At 43.9% G+C, this 23,349-nt stretch overlaps 1 protein-coding gene across 1 annotated transcript in view; it reads right to left on the reverse strand.

Moving 5' to 3' along the window:
• The window catches only part of LOC106611743 (vascular endothelial growth factor receptor kdr-like), a 91,371-nt gene that overhangs the window by 66,456 nt on the left and 1,566 nt on the right, over window positions 1–23,349 (reverse strand). The window contains exons 2-3 of the mRNA XM_014212282.3: window positions 3,204–3,291; window positions 1,636–1,838 (exon numbers count right to left, since the gene is read on the reverse strand). Coding sequence (XP_014067757.1) covers window positions 1,636–1,838; window positions 3,204–3,291 — 291 coding nt within the window. The remainder of the gene's footprint in view (window positions 1–1,635; window positions 1,839–3,203; window positions 3,292–23,349) is intronic.

A 23,349-nucleotide genomic window follows, 5' to 3' on the forward strand; every position in this document is an offset into this window, starting at 1 on the left:
AGCATTTCACTGTAAGGTCTACACCTGTTGTATTCGGCGCACGTGACAAATAAACTTTGATTTGATTTGACTTGGACAGAAATATGTCCTGGACAGAAATATGTCCTAGACAGAAATATGTCTGAGAGAGAAATATGTCCTGGACAGAAATATGTCTGAGAGAGAAATATGTCCTGGAGAGAAATATGTCCTGGACAGAAATATGTCTGAGAGAGAAATATGTCCTGGAGAGAAATATGTCTGAGAGAGAAATATGTCCTGGAGAGAAATATGTCCTGGAGAGAAATATGTCCTGAGAGAAATATGTCCTGGAGAGAAATATGTCCTGGACAGAAATATGTCCTGGAGAGAAATATGTCCTGGACAGAAATATGTCTGAGAGAGAAATATGTCCTGGAGAGAAATATGTCCTGGAGAGAAATATGTCCTGGACAGAAATATGTCCTGGACAGAAATATGTCTGAGAGAGAAATATGTCCTGGACAGAAACATGTCCTGGAGAGATAGAAAGGACCTCACTGTTTTTCTTCCAGAAAGGATTAATAATTAGGCTTGACATTCTTATCTCTCTCTGCCCAGATATTCCATGAGACGTATCCCCACCACAGTCCCTCAGACTAAGACTAAGATATTGAAAGGGACACTGAGGTCAATCTCAACTCTGACAATGTTTTAAGATATTTAGTGATGTCCTGCATTGCTCTCACTGAGTAGAGCCAAATCTCTATTTTTTAAGGGAGGACTAGGCCTGTAACATGGGAGAGACCATAGCCGGTATCGTGAGAGGCTCCAGGACAGACTGACTGGAAAAACAGGAGCCGGAGGGAGCAGGAAATAATAGTCAATGACCAGGGCTTCCGATGCGATCACACTCCTTCCCTGTTCCAGAAGGAGTCAGGCAGCGGAGGAAAGCCTTCCTCTCTCTGTTAGAAGCACAACTCCTTCTGCCTGGCTTTGACTAAACTTCCCCCACTTTTACATATACTCATATATCTGTAATGACAAACTATCCTCTTTATAACATGTGGAGAGCTTGGCTTTTGTTGCTAGGCTAAATTAGGTGTGGAATGGATGGAGCCTCACTTTTTTTTTCTCTCTTATTCAAATTTTTTTTTGGGGGGGGACTGGCTGGCTTCCAGCTCTTGTATCATGCAGGAAAACGTCAGGATGTTCAGTGACCGTGGCTCTACCCTGGCTGTTAAGAGGCTCTAAGTTTTGTTGTATTTGTTGGCTCTGTTTACACCACACTGCACTGGAAGGTGTCGGCCCATTTAACATCACCCCCCTGTTCTTAGAGAGAATGTCTTGAACTTATGTTGCTGTGAAACAAACCAACTCAAACAAAAAATTATGGAGAAAAACATAAAAAATGTGAAAAAGGTCCTTAACGGCGTTAAAGTTAATAGAATCCAACAACTGATTTAATCACAAAGAGAGATCCCTTTCATTTCCATTTTCACACGCTGGATTTCAATGGACTTCATGGGAGAATGTCATTATAGAACTCAACAATGATGATCTACTCTGTCAGCATGTACATGTAAAGCAATTTGGGCTGCATATACAGTATTGTATGTATGAAAGGTGCTATACCATCATCGTTACAATGTCTGAACAGTATAAAGCGGGTCTCACCTTTGACATATACGTAGGTAGAGCTGATGTCGGCGGAGGGCCGGGCGTACCTGCAGCTGTAGAGCCCCGTGTCGTTGGGGATCAGGTTTCTCACCAGCAGCTTACTGCAGTGGGCATTCACCCGGGGCTCACACTCCTCCACATGAACCCCCTCCGAGGGGACGTTCCGCCAGGGCAGCAGCCAGTGCAACTGGGCCGCACCTCTGATAAAGACAGCAGAAGTTATCCATAAGAACTGACACAGGATCAGATATTATTTATTATCCCTAATGGTTAAGATTTAGATTGAGGATAGGGACATCTGATTGGAGATCTGTGGTTAAGGGCAACCTCTAAGTCAAGTGACAAAGTAAAGAGGGTCCATCTGAGAGGGTCAGCCAGACCACCTGCATCATCCCTATCTTATTGCCCTCCTACGCCCCCTAGAGCTCTGGGTCGTCATCCTCAGGTCAGCATGTCATCACCAGGTCAAACACCTTCATTGTCTCACCTGATTTATGCACACAAACATGCTCTTACAGGGCACAGGCACCAGCTCTCAAGATTCGATCTCAGGATTATTTAGATATAGGATTGATAGTGAAATCAGTGTTAAATGCTGGCTTTGACCTGACTTGACTTTGATAGTGGCCCCTCCCCTCAGGACCTCTCAAATTCTGTTTATTTTGAAGTGTTTGAAGGCCGTTCCAATAACCTGGAGTCATCTTGATAACAGGGACTTTTACATGGGAACATGGCTGGGATCTCTGGGACGATGTGTTCAAATAACACATTATTTCCAGTGCTCGTTTTTAAGGTCCCATTTAAAGCGATCCCGGTGGAGCTTGAAACATGTCTCGTTGCATACCACTGCTTCTGTCTACATTGCCTGGGGTCAAGAAACTTCATCCAGCGGACAGAAACCATAGACAGTTATCGTTCTGGGCCTTTTAGCACATGGCCTTGTAGGGAAGCGTTGCATTGGGCCACAGGGGTTAGCATTCCTGGCGTGCCTAGAAAATGATGCAAGGCTCTCTAAACGCTTAACAAATGTGTGAACTTCAGACAGACAGGGGTCCCACCGGCCCCCCGAAGGAAATTGGAACAGATTGATAAATTGGGACCACACTGGTTGCCTGGCTGGGAGAGTCACTGCCTATCTGCCTCTGTGGTCTGATGCTCCCGCAGTCCTTTTCACATATACTCTCTCCTCTCTTTATCCTGGCCTAGCTGTCTAACAGGGCCAAATCAGAGCCTGGGTCTTTATTGCTTCAGTGATAGTCCAGAGAACAGCCATCAACTGGAGCAGGACCAGGCCTCACCTCCTGACTGACCCTGATCTAATGAATAGAATAACGGGGGAGGGGGTGGCATGAACCTGTTGGTTTTTTTATGAAAGCCTTGCCAGGGAGTTCAGATTCTTTCCTTTACCTCTGTCATCAAAATGAATGACACATTTTAACAGTCATCCCCACCTTTTTTTCTATCCATCTGACCTGACCAAGAAAAACTTGTGTGGTCAGGAACAACTCTTGTTGTTGGGGAACTTGACATTAAGTATTTTGGTTCAGTGTGTGTGTGTATAATACCTGCAGGTGAGGTTGAGTGAATTCCCTGTGTGTAGAAGGTGTGTCTCCTCAGAGGGCAGCAGCAGAGGGGCTGGAAGGCTGACCTGACCTGTACAACACAGAAACACACACACACACATTCAGACATTGGCTAACACTCTGTCATTGGATACAAGAACACACTCTGAACACTTCAAAGTGGCGCTTCATAGTACTCTCATACAACAAATTACACCATGCCTCCATTTACAGTCAACCAGCTCCTCTCTCTCTATGAATCCTACAGTCTGACTCACCAGTGGTGTGACAAATGCATTGGGAGTTTTCTCGCGAGTACAACCCATGTGTATTCACTTAGTGCTGGTCTATTCTGCTTTGAGGGGGTGGGAGGTGTTTACGGGGCAGTCCGAGCAGAGTAGGGTGCTGGAGGATACTGGTCTGGTCTGGTCTGATAGTGATGAGTTATGTGAGTGTGTTTGAGAGGAGTGGGTGTGAGGCAGATGAGAAGGGGAGGGGGGAGTAGGGGGGACATGGGGAGCAGCTGTGACCCTCAGACAGAGAGGTCACTCCAGTCAGAACCGGGGAGAACCGGGCAGACCCAGATGAGCTCGGCAACATGTCCACAAGTACTTCCTCCAGCTCAATCACTCAATCTAGTTTGGTGGGCACTCTCTCTTCCTCTCTTTCTCCATTATATAATAATGCTGACACACACTTACAGTAAGTATATGGGCAGATTCACTTTTTGATTGACCTCTGACCTTGCATGCACTGTATTCTATTATTACATTTATAGGGAAGAGGGACAATAGGGGAAGTTGAAACGGTGGATTAAAATTCCCAGTTGTTGGTGGGCTGGCTGAAGCTGTTGATAGGTGCTGCTCGCAGTGCTCAGCATAGGAAGCACTGTCATTCTCTCTGCTGCCCGTGAGTTGTGACCGTCTCACAAGTGATTTCCTTCTTTTGACTCTCTACTCCCCAAGCAGCTTGTGTACTGTCAACATGTGGTTTCCAGGCAAACACGTTTATAAAAGGTTCTCTTTAAGAGCAAATGTCTGCCTGCACAGCGCTGACAGTATCCAGAAAGACAATGGAATTACACAACAAGGCCAATTCCCTGGGTGGACTCCAGAAACCTAGACACACACAAATGCAGGTGAATACACCAAACACACACACACGCATACACACTCAAAAGTTCACAGAGTTGCAATTTGTTTTATTGTGGGGGTCTGAACAGCTGTTGTCCAAGAATGAACTGCCCATGCCAATGTTGGCACTCAATATCAACTTCCTCCCAAAATGTTGTAACATCATTGTTTCATAGTCCAAGGTTATTTGGAGGGGAAGGGATGTGGTGAAATGTTTTCAAAGTGATGAAAACATTCCTCTCAGTATGACAGAGTACTACCAGTATAGGGTCTAAGTATACTACGTCGCTCTCTTTATTACTTCTACTTCTGCGAAACATAATCAGAGATCAGAATCTCCAGACAAACACGTTATTAATAGTCTGTAGATATTACTCGGTTGTTGTTGCCCATGTGTGTATTTACATATAGATAGATCGACGTACATAAACAAAGGCCTGAAGAATTTGGCGGTGCATCTTGAACACGAGCTGAGAAAAAGTAATGTACACTGAGATTCCTAGAAAACTTTCCATTAATGTTTATATATATATATATATATATTCCTAAAAAGCTTTATTTATGGTTCACAAATTGCCTCCAGGATGTTTAGGGTTGGACATGCATGGGTCCTTATTGGTGTCTGGGACACTACTGTGTTACGTCCTGACCAGTATAAGGGGTTATTGGTTATTGTAGTTTGGTTAGGACGTGGCAGCGGGTATTTGTTTTATGTGTTTCGGGGTTTATGGGATATGTATTTATGTAAGAGGGGTGTTTGATTTATGTGTTCCGGGGTTTTTGGGTAATTTACATTTACATTTAAGTCATTTAGCAGACGCTCTTATCCAGAGCGACTTACAAAATGGTGCATTCACCTTATGATATCCAGTGGAACAACCACTTTACAATAGTGCATCTAAATCTTTTAGGGGGGGGGGGGGGGTTAGAAGGATTACTTTATCCTATTCCTTAAAGAGGTGGGGTTTCAGGTGTCTCCGGAAGGTGGTGATTGACTCCGCTGTCCTGGCGTCGTGAGGGAGCTTGTTCCACCATTGGGGTGCCAGAGCAGCGAACAGTTTTGACTGGGCTGAGCGGGAACTGTGCTTCCTCAGAGGTAGGGGGGCCAGCAGGCCAGTGGTGGATGAACGCAGTGCCCTTGTTTGGGTGTAGGGCCTGATCAGAGCCTGAAGGTATGGAGGTGCCGTTCCCTTCACAGCTCCGTAGGCAATCACCATGGTCTTGTAGCGGATGCGAGCTTCAACTGGAAGCCAGTGGAGAGAGCGGAGGAGCGGGGTGACGTGAGAGAACTTGGGAAGGTTGAACACCAGAAGGGCTGCGGCGTTCTGGATGAGTTGTAGGGGTTTAATGGCACAGGCAGGGAGCCCAGCCAACAGCGAGTTGCAGTAATCCAGACGGGAGATGACAAGTGCCTGGATTAGGACCTGCGCCGCTTCCTGTGTGAGGCAGGGTCGTACTCTGCGAATGTTGTAGATCATGAACCTACAGGATCGGGTCACCGCCTTGATGTTAGTGGAGAACGACAGGGTGTTGTCCAGGATCACGCCAAGGTTCTTAGCACTCTGGGAGGAGGACACAAGGGAGTTGTCAACCGTGATGGCGAGATCATGGAACGGGCAGTCCTTCCCCGGGAGGAAGAGCAGCTCCGTCTTGCCGAGGTTCAGCTTGAGCTGGTGATCCGTCATCCACACTGATATGTCTGACAGACATGCAGAGATGCGATTCGCCGCCTGGTTATCAGAAGGGTGAAAGGAGAAGATTAATTGTGTGTCGTCTGCATAGCAATGATAGGAGAGACCATGTGAGGATATGACAGAGCCAAGTGACTTGGTGTATAGCGAGAATAGGAGAGGGCCTAGAACAGAGCCCTGGGGGACACCAGTGGTGAGAGCGCATGGTGCGGAGACAGATTCTCGCCACGCCACCTGGTAGGAGCGACCTGTCAGGTAGGACGCAATCCAAGCGTGGGCCGCGCCGGAGATGCCCAACTCGGAGAGGGTGGAGAGGAGGATCTGATGGTTCACAGTATCAAAGGCAGCAGATAGGTCTAGAAGGATGAGAGCAGAGGAGAGAGAGTTAGCTTTAGCAGTGCGGAGAGCCTCCGTGACACAGAGAAGAGCAGTCTCAGTTGAATGCCCAGTCTTGAAACCTGACTGATTAGGATCAAGAAGGTCATTCTGAGAGAGATAGCAGGAGAGCTGGCCAAGGATGGCACGTTCAAGAGTTTTGGAGAGAAAAGAAAGAAGGGATACTGGTCTGTAGTTGTTGACATCGGAGGGATCGAGTGTAGGTTTTTTCAGAAGGGGTGCAACTCTCGCTCTCTTGAAGACGGAAGGGACGTAGCCAGCGGTCAAGGATGAGTTGATAAGCGAGGTGAGGAAGGGGAGAAGGTCTCCGGAAATGGTCTGGAGAAGAGAGGAGGGGATAGGGTCAAGTGGGCAGGTTGTTGGGCGGCCGGCCGTCACAAGACGCGAGATTTCATCTGGAGAGAGAGGGGAGAAAGAGGTCAAAGCACAGGGTAGGGCAGTGTGAGCAGGACCAGCGGTGTCGTTTGACTTAGCAAACGAGGATCGGATATCGTCAACCTTCTTTTCAAAATGGTTGACGAAGTCATCCGCAGAGAGGGAGGGGGGGGGGGGGGGGAGGAGGATTCAGGAGGGAGAGAAGGTAGCAAAGAGCTTCCTAGGGTTAGAGGCAGATGCTTGGAATTTAGAGTGGTAGAAAGTGGCTTTAGCAGCAGAGACAGAAGAGGAGAATGTAGAGAGGAGTGAGTGAAAGGATGCCAGGTCCGCAGGGAGGCGAGTTTTCCTCCATTTCCGCTCGGCTGCCCGGAGCCTTGTTCTGTGAGCTCGTAGTGAGTCGTCGAGCCACGGAGCAGGAGGGGAGGACCGAGCCGGCCTGGAGGATAGGGGACAGAGAAAATCAAAGGATGCAGAAAGGGAGGAGAGGAGGGTTGAGGAGGCAGAATCAGGAGATAGGTTGGAGAAGGTTTGAGCAGAGGGAAGAGATGATAGGATGGAAGAGGAGAGAGTAGCGGGAGAGAGAGAGCGAAGGTTGGGACGGCGCAATACCATCCGAGTAGGGGCAGAGTGAGAAGTGTTGGATGAGAGCAAGAGGGAAAAGGATACAAGGTAGTGGTCGGAGATTTGGAGGGGAGTTGCAATGAGATTAGTGGAAGAACAGCATCTAGTAAAGATGAGGTCAAGCGTATTGCCTGCCTTGTGAGTAGGGGGGGAAGGTGAGAGGGTGAGGTCAAAAGAGGAGAGGAGTGGAAAGAAGGAGGCAGAGAGGAATGAGTCAAAGGTAGACGTGGGGAGGTTAAAGTCACCCAGAACTGTGAGAGGTGAGCCATCCTCAGGAAAGGAACTTATCAAGGCGTCAAGCTCATTGATGAACTCTCCAAGGGAACCCGGAGGGCGATAAATGATAAGGATGTTAAGCTTGAAAGGGCTGGTAACTGTGACAGCATGGAATTCAAATGAGGAGATAGACAGATGGGTCAGGGGAGAAAGAGAGAATGTCCACTTGGGAGAGATGAGGATTCCAGTGCCACCACCCCGCTGGCTTGATGCTCTAGGGGTATGCGAGAACACGTGGGCAGACGAAGAGAGAGCAGTAGGAGTAGCAGTGTTATCTGTGGTAATCCATGTTTCCGTCAGCGCCAGGAAGTCTAGGGACTGGAGGGTAGCATAGGCTGAGATGAACTCAGCCTTGTTGGCTGCAGACCGGCAGTTCCAGAGGCTGCCGGAGACCTGGAACTCCACGTGGGTCGTGCGCGCTGGGACCACCAGGTTAGAGTGGCAGCGGCCACGCGGTGTGAAGCGTTTGTATGACCTGTGCAGAGAGGAGAGAACAGGGATAGACAGACACATAGTTGACAAGCTACAGAAGTGTTGTTTCTTGTATTATTGTCTCCTGTGTCTTTAGAGAACTGTTTCACTTTGATATCCTTTTTCTTCTGTCCTGATTTTCTCTTTCTTTTCTTCTGTTAACTAGATATTCTTTGTTGTTCTTCGTTAGCTAGCTAGCTTCTTCCAAAAGAGTCCCTAGCAACTGCTTAGCAACTGGTAAACAATTCAGCTTGCTAAGATAACTACAATTTTATGAAAAATAGTTATTTTTCAAAAGCCTATCTTCTTTGTTTGTTGCTTGTTTTTTCTCCTATTCAGTCTTGCAGTTTTCTTTTGCTTTTTTCCGATGTACTTCACTCTAAAAACCATGTAAATTTCAATATATGTAATGTAATGTAATGTTCTTGTTTTGTATTTCTATGGTTTTCTATGTTGTGTATTTCTTTGTTTGGCCTGGTATGGCTCTCAATCAGGAACAGCTGTACATCGTTGTTGCTGATTGAGAGTCATACTTAGGTAGCCCTGTTTCGCCTGTCCCTTTGTGGGAAGTTGTTTGTGCATTGCTGTGTGTGTGTGTGTGTGTGTGTGTGTGTGTGTGTGTGTGTGTGTGTGTGTGTGTGTGTGTGTGTGTGTGTGTGTGTGTGTGTGTGTGTGTGTGTGTGTGTGTGTGTGTGTGTGTGTGTGTGTGTGTGTGTGTGGTGTGTGTGTGTGTGTGTGTGTGTGTGTAGCCAGCCTGCAGTACTGTGCATTCGTGCGGTTTCTTGTTTTGTGTCTTCAGTGTTCTAAATTAAAAGTTAAAATGAGCACTCAACCCGCTGCGCCTTGGTCCCTTTCATACGACGACCGTTACATACTGTTGATATTACGTTACCACGCTAAGGGATGGACCTAGAGAAATGCAACCACTCTCATGGATGGTCATGGACTGAACATCCATGATATCAAAATGACAGTTTTAACCATGTTTTGAGGTTATACAGTGTTTGTTTACAAACATTGGAGTAAAACAAGCTTATATTTGGGGTTCTGATCAGGTACAACAGTTGAACTAAGCTCATGAGGCATTTATAAGTTATATTCCTCAAGAATCAATGCGTATATATCATGCATTTATAAGTTCAAAAATGAAGTCCAAAAATGAATGTAGCAACTTTGGAACCAAGAACCGTTTCCCCGCTCTGCACTATAACAAACTACAGATGGATGGTTCAGCAGGGGCCCCCGGCAGCCCACTTAAAAAGCCCCCCCCCCCCGGCTTACCCCCTTCATCAAGCCCTCCACTCCCTGCCCTGTCCCTGTCTCTCTCCACCCACAGCCTCCCATCCCATCCTACCCCCACCTGCCTGCCCAGCGCTGACCTCAGCAGGCCCCCCGCCACAACCCCCCGCGAACAGCTGTGTGCTGCATTCTTCCAGTGGAACGCCTGAAAATGCTAGAAATGGTGCTTGTTGTGCTGGTTCAGTTCAAAGGGCCTGGTTCTCATTAGGAGACGTTAAAGAAGAGGACAGACATGGAACCAGACCATGCCTCCATTTACAGTCAACCAGTTCCTCTCTCTCTATGAATCCTACATAAATGCATTGGATTTTATGGTCATGGAACCACTATCTGATGTCTCTCTAGGTTGCCATATTCAGCTCACTCTGCTGGCTGGTGATGGGCTCTTGTGCCAGTTATCAAACAGCAGTTGGCATTGTCAGTGTTAGTCTGGGACCCCCATTCATAAGTCCCAAGCCTCCCGCTGTGCAGAGCTGGTACAAACTGGAAGCATCAGATTTTCAGAGAAAAAGCAAAGAAGATGCTTCCGGGTTTCATTTGACCCTGCTCAGGTGTTTCTTTTATGCCTGCTACGTTACAGATGTAGGATTTCAATTGGATTACTCTTTTGTTGCTGAGAAATTTCCTGCAATGCAGGAAACGCTAACTTGTACTATAGGTTTAAAAATGCTTCTAAAGTTTGCAATTCCCACTTTAAAATGTCAGACTTGATTTGCCCTTATCAACCCCTACAAAAAAAGTCCATTAACTATAATCAACATAATAATTAATTTCCTGCTGCTGCAGGATTATTTTCCTGCTGAAGCAAACTGGCTCAAATTTAGATCCTACACCTGTAGGTTATGTCACGTCTACCCCAGCTCCCCCTCTCCGGCGCTCGATGTCACCAGTTTACTCATTATTACACACACCTGCCGCCATCGTTACGCGCACCTGCACCTCATGAGAATCACCTGGACTCCATCACCTTCCTGATTACCTGCCCTATATCTGTCAATCCCTTTGGTTCTTTCCTCAGGCATTATTGACTCTGTTTCTGTGTTTCATGTCTGTACGCTACTCTTGGTTTGGGTTGGTTCATGTGCCGTTATTTATTAAATTGAGTCTCTGTACTTGCTTCCCGATTCTTAGCGTACAGGTTAAAGCTGGGAAAACAACACAGGACATTGCAGTCGCTACATTCCAGGAAGGACTTTCGCTCCCAAATGACGGGATTCCAAGTTCTATTCTGAAGTGTTTGTGGTCAAGCCAAACAGAAAACAAAGAACAGAGAACAAACAAGGCCTCCAAACAATGACCAATTCCAACATTGCTAATTTGACCGTTTTTAAACGAATCCAACCCCTATCTTTGTGTCTAGTCCCCATGGAAATCAGTGTGCTCTTGAAAACCCCCAAAATAGTTTCAGCTGTGCTGCCAAACACTTGTGTAATACAACAACTATCTCATGATGTTGAATCCTTTGGGTAAGAAACTGCTGAACCCAATGTGAATCTGCTTAAAGAGGAAGAGAGAGAGAGAGACAGAGAGAGAACAAAAGCAAGAGCAAGTGAGAGAACAAGAGTGGGAGTCTGAATGTGGCTGTGCCAGGCAGTCCAGGCTAGCGGCCAACAGCTCATGTCTGATTCTATGTAATAAAACCCTATTATTTATTACGGTATGAGATGACTGTACTGTCACTGTGTTTGTGAGGAAATCCCCAGTCACACCTTAAAGTGCAGGGTATAATGTACGGAATTCCCTCATCTGCGGCTGGTACATGTCTCCCTGCGCTTCCCGTCCTACCATGTACCAGCAACACCATCTCTGGAGTGAGGAGGAAAGGATCTTTTTTGGGGTCTTCAAGGCAAAAACAACAATGTGGAATAATGACTCCCTCGTTTAAACTTGCCACTCCATCTCTTTGTATGTCCAACATGGAGAACAAAGGGAGTGAGAGGATGGTGGGGGGGGGGCACTCCTTTATGAAAGAGAAAGGTCAGAGGCTTGTGAGTCATCTTCGCTGCAGTGTGTCCATGGATACAGCAGAGAAGCACAACAGTAGTCAGCGGTAGTCAGTCAGTGGCCACCGACATGATCACTGGCTGGCTTCCTGTATTGCACTGTGGTGCTCAGGGCCACCATTTTTACCTCAATGGAACATTACAATATTTCCACACATTTATCACAATATATTTTGGTTAAGCAACTGGCTTTAATGCTGCTGTGAATTTCCCAGAAAAGGAACTTAAAATGTTCCATTATTCATTTCCAGGCTTTACTGGCTCACAGTTGGTGGGCTATAAAGGTTTTGTAAGGTTACATCTGGGTTAACCTGTCCTGTACTGTTATATTTCTCAAGTTGATTGCCTCATGGTGTGACGATACAGCCCGCTGCGATGTCGTTCTGAGACAGTGGTATTTCACGGTGAGTTGTCTCTAGTTTGAGTCTTTCAGAACAGAAAAACATAAAGACAAACTCACAAGATGTTTTATGCTCTGGTGGCAGATGTACAGCGGAGACCTGAAAACTATGACAAGAGTGGGGACCACCTGCCAAAATAAGAAGTTGTAACTACTATTTACTGTGCAGTTAGAGTTTCTAACTGTTGTGACAGCACTCTCACACTGGGTCCTTCAGAAAGCACTGCACTCTGCCAAAAATATGGTTAAGACAACAGTAAGAGAGAGTGACTTTTTTATTAGTCCGTAGATTAGCTTTGGGAGTTTGGAGACAGAATGCCCTAGCCTCCCCTTTAAAAAAGCAGAATAAAGGAACATCTGGCCAAGATGGGTGGCCAGTCAGCTTTTCCTGGTTATATAGAATTAAACGTGGATAGGAAGATCCTGTATATTGAGATTCCTACGAGCTCTTCCACTGTGTAAGCCAGGAGGATTCTTGAAATTGAAATCCCATGCAGGGGTTAAAACTAAAAATACAGCTGGCTCAGCAAGAGAGATATATGTCTTATAGAGAGGGATGCTGCTATCCTTCCTGTTAACAACAGCAATAGCAACTGAACATCCAGATTCAACTGAAGTGCTTCTGCTGTGCTGGTAGAAATCTCCCAATACAAGAATCCCTCATGCACAGGAGAGGTAAGAGATCTGAGGAACCTACAAACACCAACAGCTCAGTTCATATTTCACCTTGGAATAACACTGCACTGGTGGCTATGTTGGCAGTCAATCAAAGAGAATCAGAGACGCTTGGTGTGTGTGTCAGGGGAAAAAGCAATAGGAAAGAGGATTTACCCGTTTCAAGCATCTACAGTGTAATCAACGCTTCCTATTTCACCTATCACCAGCATTGCCTTACAAATCCACCAACAATCTCAATGCTAAACAAAGTAGCACCACCAATACTATAGTGTAAAGGGGGAAAGGGGATACCTAGTCAGTTGCATTCAACCAAAATGTGTGTTCCTCATTTAATCCAAGGTATAGATAGATGCCTGTTATTCAACTTAGTTGTGTTTATTTCAGATTGTAGAGGACAAATCACCCCCCCATCTCTGTGGTGCTGTACCGTACATGTCCCACTGACCAAACCTCTCCACATCTGCCTCAGTCTTGAGATTAGTCTACTACTAATGGCTCTACCATACAGCCAACCGCCATGCAGAAACAATGGTCCACCTTTGCTCAGCCTCATTGTCTTGAGATTGGGGCTTGACATACACTGGTGCTTCACTGAGAGCGTAGTGTGTCATGTTTCCGTGACCTCTATTGGCCAGAACAATTCCAGGGTGCCTTCTGCCCTCCCCACCCCTTGTCTGTTTCTTCCTTGTGTTTTTTCCATGCTCTGCGTGTGGACAGTGAAGGAAATCTACTTGGAAACGGTGTAGATAAAGCTAGAGATACTGAAAAAGTAGCAGGGGAGGGAGGGGCCAGTATTTCCTCTGTTTGGATGTGATGTTTATTTGGACATTGGGAGGAAGATATATCTGTGTTGCACACCGGGCAAGACAGAACGTAGAGAAAGTACTGCTCCATCTTGTTCAGGGACGGATCGAATGTACAGAATGGTTACCTGGAGGAAAATGAAGGAGGGTCATGCTTTTTCAATTTCAGTCAAGGGGAGGGTTTAGTATTTGTTTTTAATCTAGCCAAGGGGAGGGTAATGCCATTTAGTAATTGATGAAATGTCTATATTTCTCAGTGTTTTAAAAATAGTTGCTTATTAGGCTATATATTGATGTGTGCCCAATGCCGCCCCTGATCTCTGATTTTCCGCTGGCCGCGAAATATCAAATGCGATATTTAGTGCGGTCTCAATCAAACGATCCATAGCCTATAGGCTACGAAGTGCATGCATTTCTAAAATAGCTGCTTTGGGATGGTGTAAATAAAACTAGGCTGCATTACACAATGCAATGAGTATTCCAACCCTGAGCCCCGGCCTGCTCTGCTCTTTCTGATCAAAGAAAAATGTGTGTGCTGCCTAAGCAATGTCTGTGCTGTGTAGGCTTACTGTAGCAGTTCAGGAGGAGAGTCAAAGGCTTCTTCTGTTTTTATTTTATTTTTATTAGACCTAGTCCAAAAATGCTATTTAAGAAATAAGAGGTAGGCCTACCTCTGTGACAGATTAAATTAGGCTATAGTGCTATGTATAGTGCTATAGTACTGTAAGTCCATGGAGAATAAGAACACCTCCTCCCAGCTGCCCACTGCACTGAGGATAGGAAACTCTATCACCACCGATAAACCCACTATATTTGAGAATTTCAATAAGCATTTTTCTACGGCTGTCCGTGCTTTCCACCTGGCTACCCCTACCGCAGACAACAGCACTGCACCCCCCATAGCTACTCACCCAAGCCAACCCCATTTCTCCTTCTCCCAAATCCATTCAGCTGATGTTCTAAAAGAGCTGCAAAATCTGGACCCCTACAAATCAGCCGGGCTAGACAATCTGGACCCTTTCTTTCTAAAAATATCTGCCGAAATTGTTGCAACCCCTATTACTAGCCTGTTCAACCTCTCTTTTGTGTCGTCTGAGATTCCCAAAGATTGGAAAGCAGCTGCTGTCATCCCCCTCTTGAAAGGAGGGGACACTCTTGACCCAAACTGCTACAGACCTATATCTATCCTACCCTGCCTTACTAACGTCTTCGAAAGCCAAGTCAACAAACAGATTACCGACCATTTCGAATCCCACTGCACCTTCTCCGCTATGCAATCTGGTTTCAGAGCTGGTCATGGGTGCACCTCAGCCACGCTCAAGGTACTAAACGATATCGTAACCGCCATCGATAAGAAACAATATTGTGCTGCCGTATTCATTGACCTGGCCAAAGCCTTCGACTCTGTCAATCACCACATCCTCATCGGCAGACTCAATAGCCTTGGTTTCTCAAATGATTGCCTCGCCTGGTTCACCAACTACTTCTCTGATAGAGTTCAGTGTGTCAAATCGGGGGGCCTGTTGTCCGGACCTCTGGCAGTCTCTATGGGGGTACCACAGGGTTCAATTCTTGGGCCAACTCTTTTCTCTGTATACATCAATGATGTCGCTCTTGCTGCTGGTGAGTCTCTGATCCACCTCTATGCAGACGACACCATTCTGTATACTTCTTGCCCTTCTTTGGACACTGTGTTAACTACCCTCCAGACGAGCTTCAATGCCATACAACTCTCCTTCCGTGGCCTCCAACTGCTCTTAAATACAAGTAAAACTAAATGCATGCTCTTCAACCGATCGCTGCCTGCACCTGCCCGCCTGTCCAGCATCACTACTCTGGACGGTTCTGACTTAGAATATGTGGACAACTACAAATACCTAGGTGTCTGGTTAGACTGTAAACTCTCCTTCCAGACTACACTACCCACCACTGTGACCTGTACGCTCTCGTTGGCTGGCCCTCGCTTCATACTCGTCGCCAAACCCACTGGCTCCAGGTCATCTACAACACCCTGCTAGGTAAAGTCCCCCCTTATCTCCGCTCACTGGTCACCATAGCAGCACCCACCTGTAGCACGCGCTCCAGCAGGTATATCTCTCTGGTCACCCCCAAAGCCAATTCCTCCTTTGGACGTCTCTCCTTCCAGTTCTCTGCTGCCAATGACTGGAACGAACTACAAAAATCTCTGAAACTGGAAACACTTATCTCCCTCACTAGCTTTAAGCACCAGCTGTCAGAGCAGCTCACAGATCACTGCACCTGTACATAGCCCATCTATAATTTAGCCCAAACAACTACCTCTTCCCCTACTGTATTTATTTATTTTGCTCCTTTGCACCCAATTATTTATATTTCTACTTTGCACTTTCTTCTACTACAAATCTACCATTCCAGTGTTTTACTTGCTATATTGTATTTTACTTTGCCACCATGGATGGCCGTTTTGCCTTTACCTCCCTTATCTCACCTCATTTGCTCACATTGTATATAGAGTTATTTTTCTACTGTATTATTGACTGTATGTTTGTTTTACTCCATGTGTAACTCTGTGTTGTTGTATGTTGTCGAACTGCTTTGCTTTATCTTGGCCAGGTCGCAATTGTAAATGAGAACTTGTTCTCAACTTGCCTACCTGGTTAAATAAAGGTGAAAAAAAATATTTAAAAAAATAAAAAAATATCTATAGATTTGTCAGTCACCCACCATGCACTCTTTAAATAGCCTACCTCTGTGTCAATGAAGGGCTGTTAAGTTAAAACCGAGACTCGAATTTAGGGGGTATGAGAGGGTATGCCATAGGCCTACGTTTATATTAAAGAAAATGGCAAAACGCATTTGCTAGCTTAAGATTTGTAAGAAAATAAAACGGATCCAATTTAATGAAGTGATCTATAACAACGCTTTGGTCCGCAATACTATATTCTAGAAACAAGCTGTAAAATACTCGGGAAAGACGTGACTCCGATGCATATGGGAACATTAGTGTTTAATTTCTTTGACATTCAGAGGCTGAACTACAACCTTCTGTAGCCGAGGAGACAAAAAAATGACTTTGCTTGGGAATTCATCTAATTCTGTCGCAATCTATTGATTAAACTATTCACATTAAGTACAATAGAAAATGTTTGAATTACTGATATGACATTTTTGGCCGATACCGATATCCGATATTTTCCTTGACAAATAAATCCGATACAGATAATATATAAAAAAAATGTGGCCTTTCAAGCAGCATTCTACTACAGTTAAACAGTTAACACACACACATGGACGCAGCGGTCTAAGGCACTGCATCTCAGTGCAAAAGGCATCACTACAGTCCCTGGTTCGAATCCAGGCTCTATCACATCCGGCTGTGATTGGGAGTCCCATAGGGTGGCGCACAATTGGCCCAGCGTTGTACGGGTTTGGCTGGTGTAGGCCGTCATTGTAAATAAGAATTTGTTCTTAACTGACTTGCCTAGTTAAATAAAGGTTACACACGCACACACACACACACACACACACACACACACACTGACCCCAAAATTATTTTGTTGGCATTTACGAATGTCCCCATTACCAGTGAAACATGATCAAAACGTATTTCTTTCACTTACTAGCTGTGCTGTTTGGTTGTTCATTTGTTCAGTCATTTCATTCTCAACCAGGATTTCTATGGAACGCCGTTTGGGTCTTTTAATGTCAAAAAAGATACACCTCAAATAATAACACTATTTGACGTGTCAAAAATGCTTGTTGACCAAGCAGGATCTGAATATGACTGCACGTCACATAATAATTTAACACGTTCATACATTTTTGTTATTACACATTGATTACACTATCACTCATATTTCATATTTCACAACAATTCATCGATACGTATGCTATGATGCTGGTAAAGTTGCTATAGTTATCTAGCTAACTAAACTCAGCAAAAAAGAAACGTCCTCTCACTATCAACTGCGTTTATTTTCAGCAAACTTAACATGTGTAAATAACATAAGATTCAACAACTGAGACATAAACTGAACAAGTTCCACAGACATGTGACTAACAGAAATGGAATAATGTGTCCCTGAACAAAGCGGGGGGTCAAAATCTAAAGTAACAGTCAGTATCTGGTGTGGCCACCAGCTGCATTAAGTACTGCAGTGCATCTCCTCCTCATGGACTGCACCAGATTTGCCAGTTCTTGCTGTGAGATGTTACCCCACTCTTCCACCAAGGCACCTGCAAGTTCCCGGACATTTCTGGGGGGAATGGCCCTAGCCCTCACCCTCTGATCCAACAGGTCCCAGACGTGCTCAATGGGATTGAGATCCAGGCTCTTCGCTGGCCATGGCAGAACACTGAGATTCCTGTCTTGCAAGAAATCACGCACACAACGAGCAGTATGGCTGGTTGCATTGTCATGCTGGAGGGTCATGTCAGGTTAAGCCTGCAGGAAGGGTACCGCATGAGAGTGAGGAGGATGTCTTCCCTGTAATGCACTGCGTTGAGATTGCCTGCAATCTCAGACCATGACGGACCCTCCACTTCCATATCGATCCCGCTTCAGAGCACAGGCATCGGTGTAACGCTCATTCCTTTGACAATAAACGCGAAGCTGTCCATCCTGTCTCCCTGTAGTGCTGTCTTAGGCGTCTCACAGTACGGACATTGCAATTTATTGCCCTGGCCACATCTGCAGTCCTCATGCCTCCTTGCAACATGCCTAAGGCACGTTCACGTAGATGAGCAGCGACACTGGGCATCTTTCTTTTGGTGTTTCTCAGAGTCAGTAGAAAGGCCTCTTTAGTGTCCTAAGTTTTCATAACTGTGACCTTAATTGCCTACCGTCTGTAAGCTGTTAGTGTCTTAACGATCGTTCCACAGGTGCATGTTCATTAATTGTTTATGGTTCATTGAACAAGCATGGGAAACAGTGTTAAAACACTTTACAATGAAGATCTGTGAAGTTATTTGGATTTTTACTAATTATCTAAAACAGGTTTCTTTTTTTGCTGTGTTTATATAGCTATGTGTCATCATATAAAATAATCCTCGTTCATAAGACAGTTCTTATTTGATTAATGGTGGTCGGACCCATCTATGTGAAGCTAGCCACAATAAGGATTAGCCACAAAAGTGGACTTTGCGGTTAGCCTTCAAAATAAAAGTATGGCATAATTCTACTATTTATATTCATTTGCATCACTGTCAATGACACACTTTTATTTTAAAGGCAAACCGCAAATTCCACCATTGTGCCTAATCCTTATTGTGGCTAGCTTCACAACACATAACCCGGTCCGGTCGAGCCTCGCTAGCCAGATTAAGTTAGCTGGCTGCTTATAACGTTTGCTTTGGGAACAGTGTTAAGTAGCTGGCTAGCTATTTATTTTCATGAACTGTTCAATTTCAATAGGTGAACAACAAGTGGCAACCTAGCTAATACTTACTCACAAGGATTCCTAAATCATTGCTAAGAATAATGAAAATGACTGCAGTTTCTACTGGTCATTGTTTTCAGGCTGGTTGTATTGGTGCTAGCTAGGTACCAAGCTAACGCTAGCTATTCCAGAAGTTGCGGTTGAACAAATTATGCTTTATTACCAACGCGGTATTGTAAACACATCTTTTGTGGCCGGTGTTGGCTTGTTTGCAGAATTTTTTGTACAGCTTTGACAGCGCTACTGTATCTTTTTTGACACGCAAAGACCCAAACGGTGTTCCATAGTATGTATGTCGTGAAGCTAATAGCAGTGGCGCTATTACTGTGTAACTCCGGTAGGGCAACATCTGAAAAATAGCACACTTGGTAGTGTGTACCGGTGCTCATCACCCACGACAGAGAATGGTTGATTGTCAAGGGCAATGAATTCCATTATCTTGGCTTTAATGGATTTTGCCTTTGAGTTGTCTTGCTGAAATTTTCTTCCTCTTTCAAATGACTGCTCCACTTGTTGACTGCTTGATCCACACAGCAGACATTGTGGGCTAGGTTAGGGATGCTGTGTTGCATGTGTAGAGCAAAATTTTATGTGGCGTTATTACGTCATGTACCTACATTATATAGGCATGCACGGCAGCTTTGACATCGGTTTTTAACATCGGCGTTAAACTAGACATCGGGCCGATACCGATGTTGGAATTTTTAGCTAATATCGGCCAATTCTAATATGTTCACCGATATATTGTGCATCCCTAGTCTAAACCCAGACAGATTTTGGGGAAACACTTCTCTCATTGGGTTAAGCAACGGAAGAAGAGTAGCCAGCAGTTAAAGCTTACATTTTTTTGTGTCTAGGCCTACTCTGTCTGGGGTGGAAAGGTAGGCATAACTTTGGAAAGTACCATGCTCAGATTCCTAATGACATCTCAGATGTAATTATTTTTGTTACAAACAAGACACACTGATTTGGCATTAGAGAAATATGATGAGATGAACACATAGGCCTAGCTCTCTATCCATTCTTAGCCTGTAATTTTGGTAATTTTTGTGATATTAAAAAGATACTGCTAATATGTAAAATAATGTAGCATTGCATGAAATGTTTATTAATGGTCATGTGTTCTCAGACCTGCAAATTAAAGGATAGATTAATTCAATGCTTTTACAGATCTTTCCAACCCTTCTCTTGTCAACGGTGGTCTGCGAACCCACAACCTTCTGGCCCGAAGCCCTGTGCGCTATCAGAATTCCTGCAATGCCATCCAATGCTTACAGGACAAATTTTTTTTTCTAAAACTGCATATCTAAGGCTCTGGTCTGTCCAAGAAGTGAGGGTAAACAGTAGGCATGTTCTTTGCTATCCCATTTATGTGTTAATTATTATTTTGGTATAGGGGAGGGTCACTTGTTTTTTTTAAGCGTTCAGGGATTGTTTGCGTAAAATATATTTTGCTGAAGGGAGGGCCATAATTTCCATTTCAGAGGTCCAATTTTCTCCATGTAAGCCTTATTATAAATAAAGTTCACTCCCTTATGTGGAGAGGCATCACGACCCTGGAACTGGCAAGTGATAACAATGTGGCTTACTTTGTGAAACACATTCTATTCTCAAGATGTTGAACAACCTTTCACTCTGGAGATCCACATGATAACAATGCTGAAATAAATATTTTCACCGTAACTGAAAACACTGGTTCTGTTTTCAAATATATTTCACCTCCTCCAGGGGCCTAGTTAACTGTAACACATCTGAGAAATAACTCCACCAATGTCCAATACAGATTCTTGATACACAAAAAACGACCAACATGAATGAACAAATTTGAGATGAAGTGGGAACAGTCAACTTAATAAGGTATAGATAATAAACCCATAATTATACGTAATAAACTCATAGGTAGGTATAGGTAATAAACTCATAGGTATGGTTAATAAACTCATAGGTAAGTATAAGTAATGAACTCATAGGTAGTAATAAATTAAAAGGTAGGTATAGGTAATAAACTCATAGGTAGGTATAGGAAATGAACTCATAGGTATAGGTAATAAACTCATAGGTATAGGTAATAAACTCATATGTATAGGCAACAAACAAATAGGTATAGGTAATAAACTCATCGGTATATGTAATAAACTCATACGTATAGGCAATAAATTCATAGGTAGGTATTGTAATAAACTCATAGGTATAGGCAAGAAACTTAAAGGTAGGTTTAGGTAATAAACTCATGGGTAGGTATAGCTAATCAACTCATAAATAGGTATAGGCAATAAACTCATCGTTATAGGGGAAAAACTCATATGTATAGGGAAAAAACTCATAGGTATAGGTAATAACCTTGTAGGTATAATTAATAAAATTATTAGGTAGGTATAGGTAATAAACTCATAGGTATAGGCATTAAACTCATAGGTATAGGGAATAAACTCGTAGGTATAATTAATAAACTCATAGGTATAGGCAATAAAATCACTGGTAGGTATAGAGTACAAGTCAAACGTTTGGACACACCTACTCATTCCAGGGTTTTTCTTTATTTGTACTATTTTCTACATTGTAGAATAATAGTGAAGACATTAGAACTATGGAATCATGTAGTAACCAAAACAGTGTTGGATATTTGAGATTCTTCAAAGTAGCCACCCTTTGCCTTGATGACAGCTTTGCACACTCTTGACATTCTCTCAACCAGCTTCATGAGGTAGTCACCTGGAATGCATTTCAATTAACAGGTGTGCCTTGTTAAAAGTTAATTTGTGGAAGTTCTTTCCTTCTTAATGCATTTGAGCCAATCAGTTGTGTTGTGACAAGATTGGGGTGGTATACAGAAGATAGCCCTACTTGGTAAAAGACCAAGTCCATATTATGGCAATAACAGCTCAAATAAGCAAAGAGAAATGACAGTCCATCATTACTTTAAGACATGAAGGTCAGTCAATGTGGAAAATTTCAAGAACTTTGAAAGTTTCTTCAAATGCAGTCGCAAAAACCATCAAGCGCTATGATGAAACTGGCTCTCATGAGGACCGCCACAGGAAAGGAAGACCAAGATTCACCTCTGCTGCAGAGGATAAGTTCATTAGAGTTCACTGCACCTCAGGTTGCAGCCCAAATAAATGCTTCACAGAGTTCAAGTAACAGACACATCTCAACATCAACTGTTCAGAGGAGACTGCTTGAATCAGGCCTTCCTGGGCGATTTGCTGCAAAGAAACCACTACTAAAGGACACCAATAAGAAGAAGGTACTTGCTTGGGCCAAGAAACACGAGCAATGGCCATTAGACCGGTGGAAATCTGTCCTTTGGTCTGATGAGTCCAAATTGAAATGTTTGGTTCCAACCGCTGTGTCTTTGTGAGATTCAGAGTAGGTGAACAGATGATCTCCTCGTGTGTGGTTCCCACCATGAAGCATGGAGGAGGAGGTGTGATGGTGTGGGGGTGCTTTGCTGGTGACACTGTCAGTGATTTATTTAGAATTCAAGGCACACTTAACCAGCATGGCTACCATAACATTCTGCAGCGATACACCATCCCCTCTGGTTTGCGCTTAGTAGGACTATCATTTGTTTTTGAACAGGACAATGACTCATAACACTCCTCCAGGCTGTGTAAGGGCTATTTGACCAAGGAGGGTGAGTGATGGAGTGTTACATCAGATGACCTGGCCTCCAAAATCACCCGACCTCAACCATATTGAGATGGTTTGGGATGAGTTGGACCACAGAGTGAAGAAAAAGCAGCCAACAAGTGTTCAGCATATGTGGGAACTCCTTCAAGACTGTTGGAAAAGCATTCCTCATGAAGCTGGTTGAGAGAATGCCAAGAATGTGCAAAGCTGTCCCCAAGGCAAAGGGTGGCTACTTTGAAGAATCTCAAATCTCAAATATATTTTGATTTGTTGAACACGTCTTTGGTTACTACATGATTCCATGTGTGTTATTTCATAGTTTTGATGTCTTCACTACTATTCGACAATGTAGAAAATATTAAAAATAAAGAAAAACCCTGGAATGAGTAGGTGTGCCCAAACTTTTGACCAGTACTGTAGAAAATAAAATCACAGGTAGGTATAGCTAATAAACTCATAGGTATAGGCAAAAAACTCATAGGTACATGCAATAACTCATAGGTAGGTATAAGTAATAAACTCATAGGTATAGGTAATAAACTCATAGGTAGGCATAGGTAATAAACGAATATGTATAGGTAATAAACTCATAGGTAGGTTTAGGCAATAAACTCATAGGTAAAGGCAATAAACTCATAGGTATAGGCAATAACTCAAAGGTCAGAAAAGGTAATAAACTCATACAGTAGGTAGGTATAGGTAATAAACTTATAGGTAGGCATAGGTAATAAACTCATAGGTATAGGTAATAAACTCATAGGTAGGTATAGGTAATAAACTCATAGGTAGGTATAAGTAATACAATCATAGGTATAGGTGATAAACTCGAAGGTATAGGTAATAAAGGCATAGGTATAGGCAATAAATGCATAGGTAGGAATAGGTAATAAACTCATCGGTAGGTATAGCTAATAAACTCATAGGTAGGTATAGGTAATAAACTCATCGGTAGG

The sequence above is a fragment of the Salmo salar genome, chromosome 09 (assembly GCF_965601325.2).
Source record: "Salmo salar chromosome 09, fSalSal1, whole genome shotgun sequence".
In the NCBI taxonomy this organism is placed as follows: Eukaryota; Metazoa; Chordata; class Actinopteri; order Salmoniformes; family Salmonidae; genus Salmo; species Salmo salar.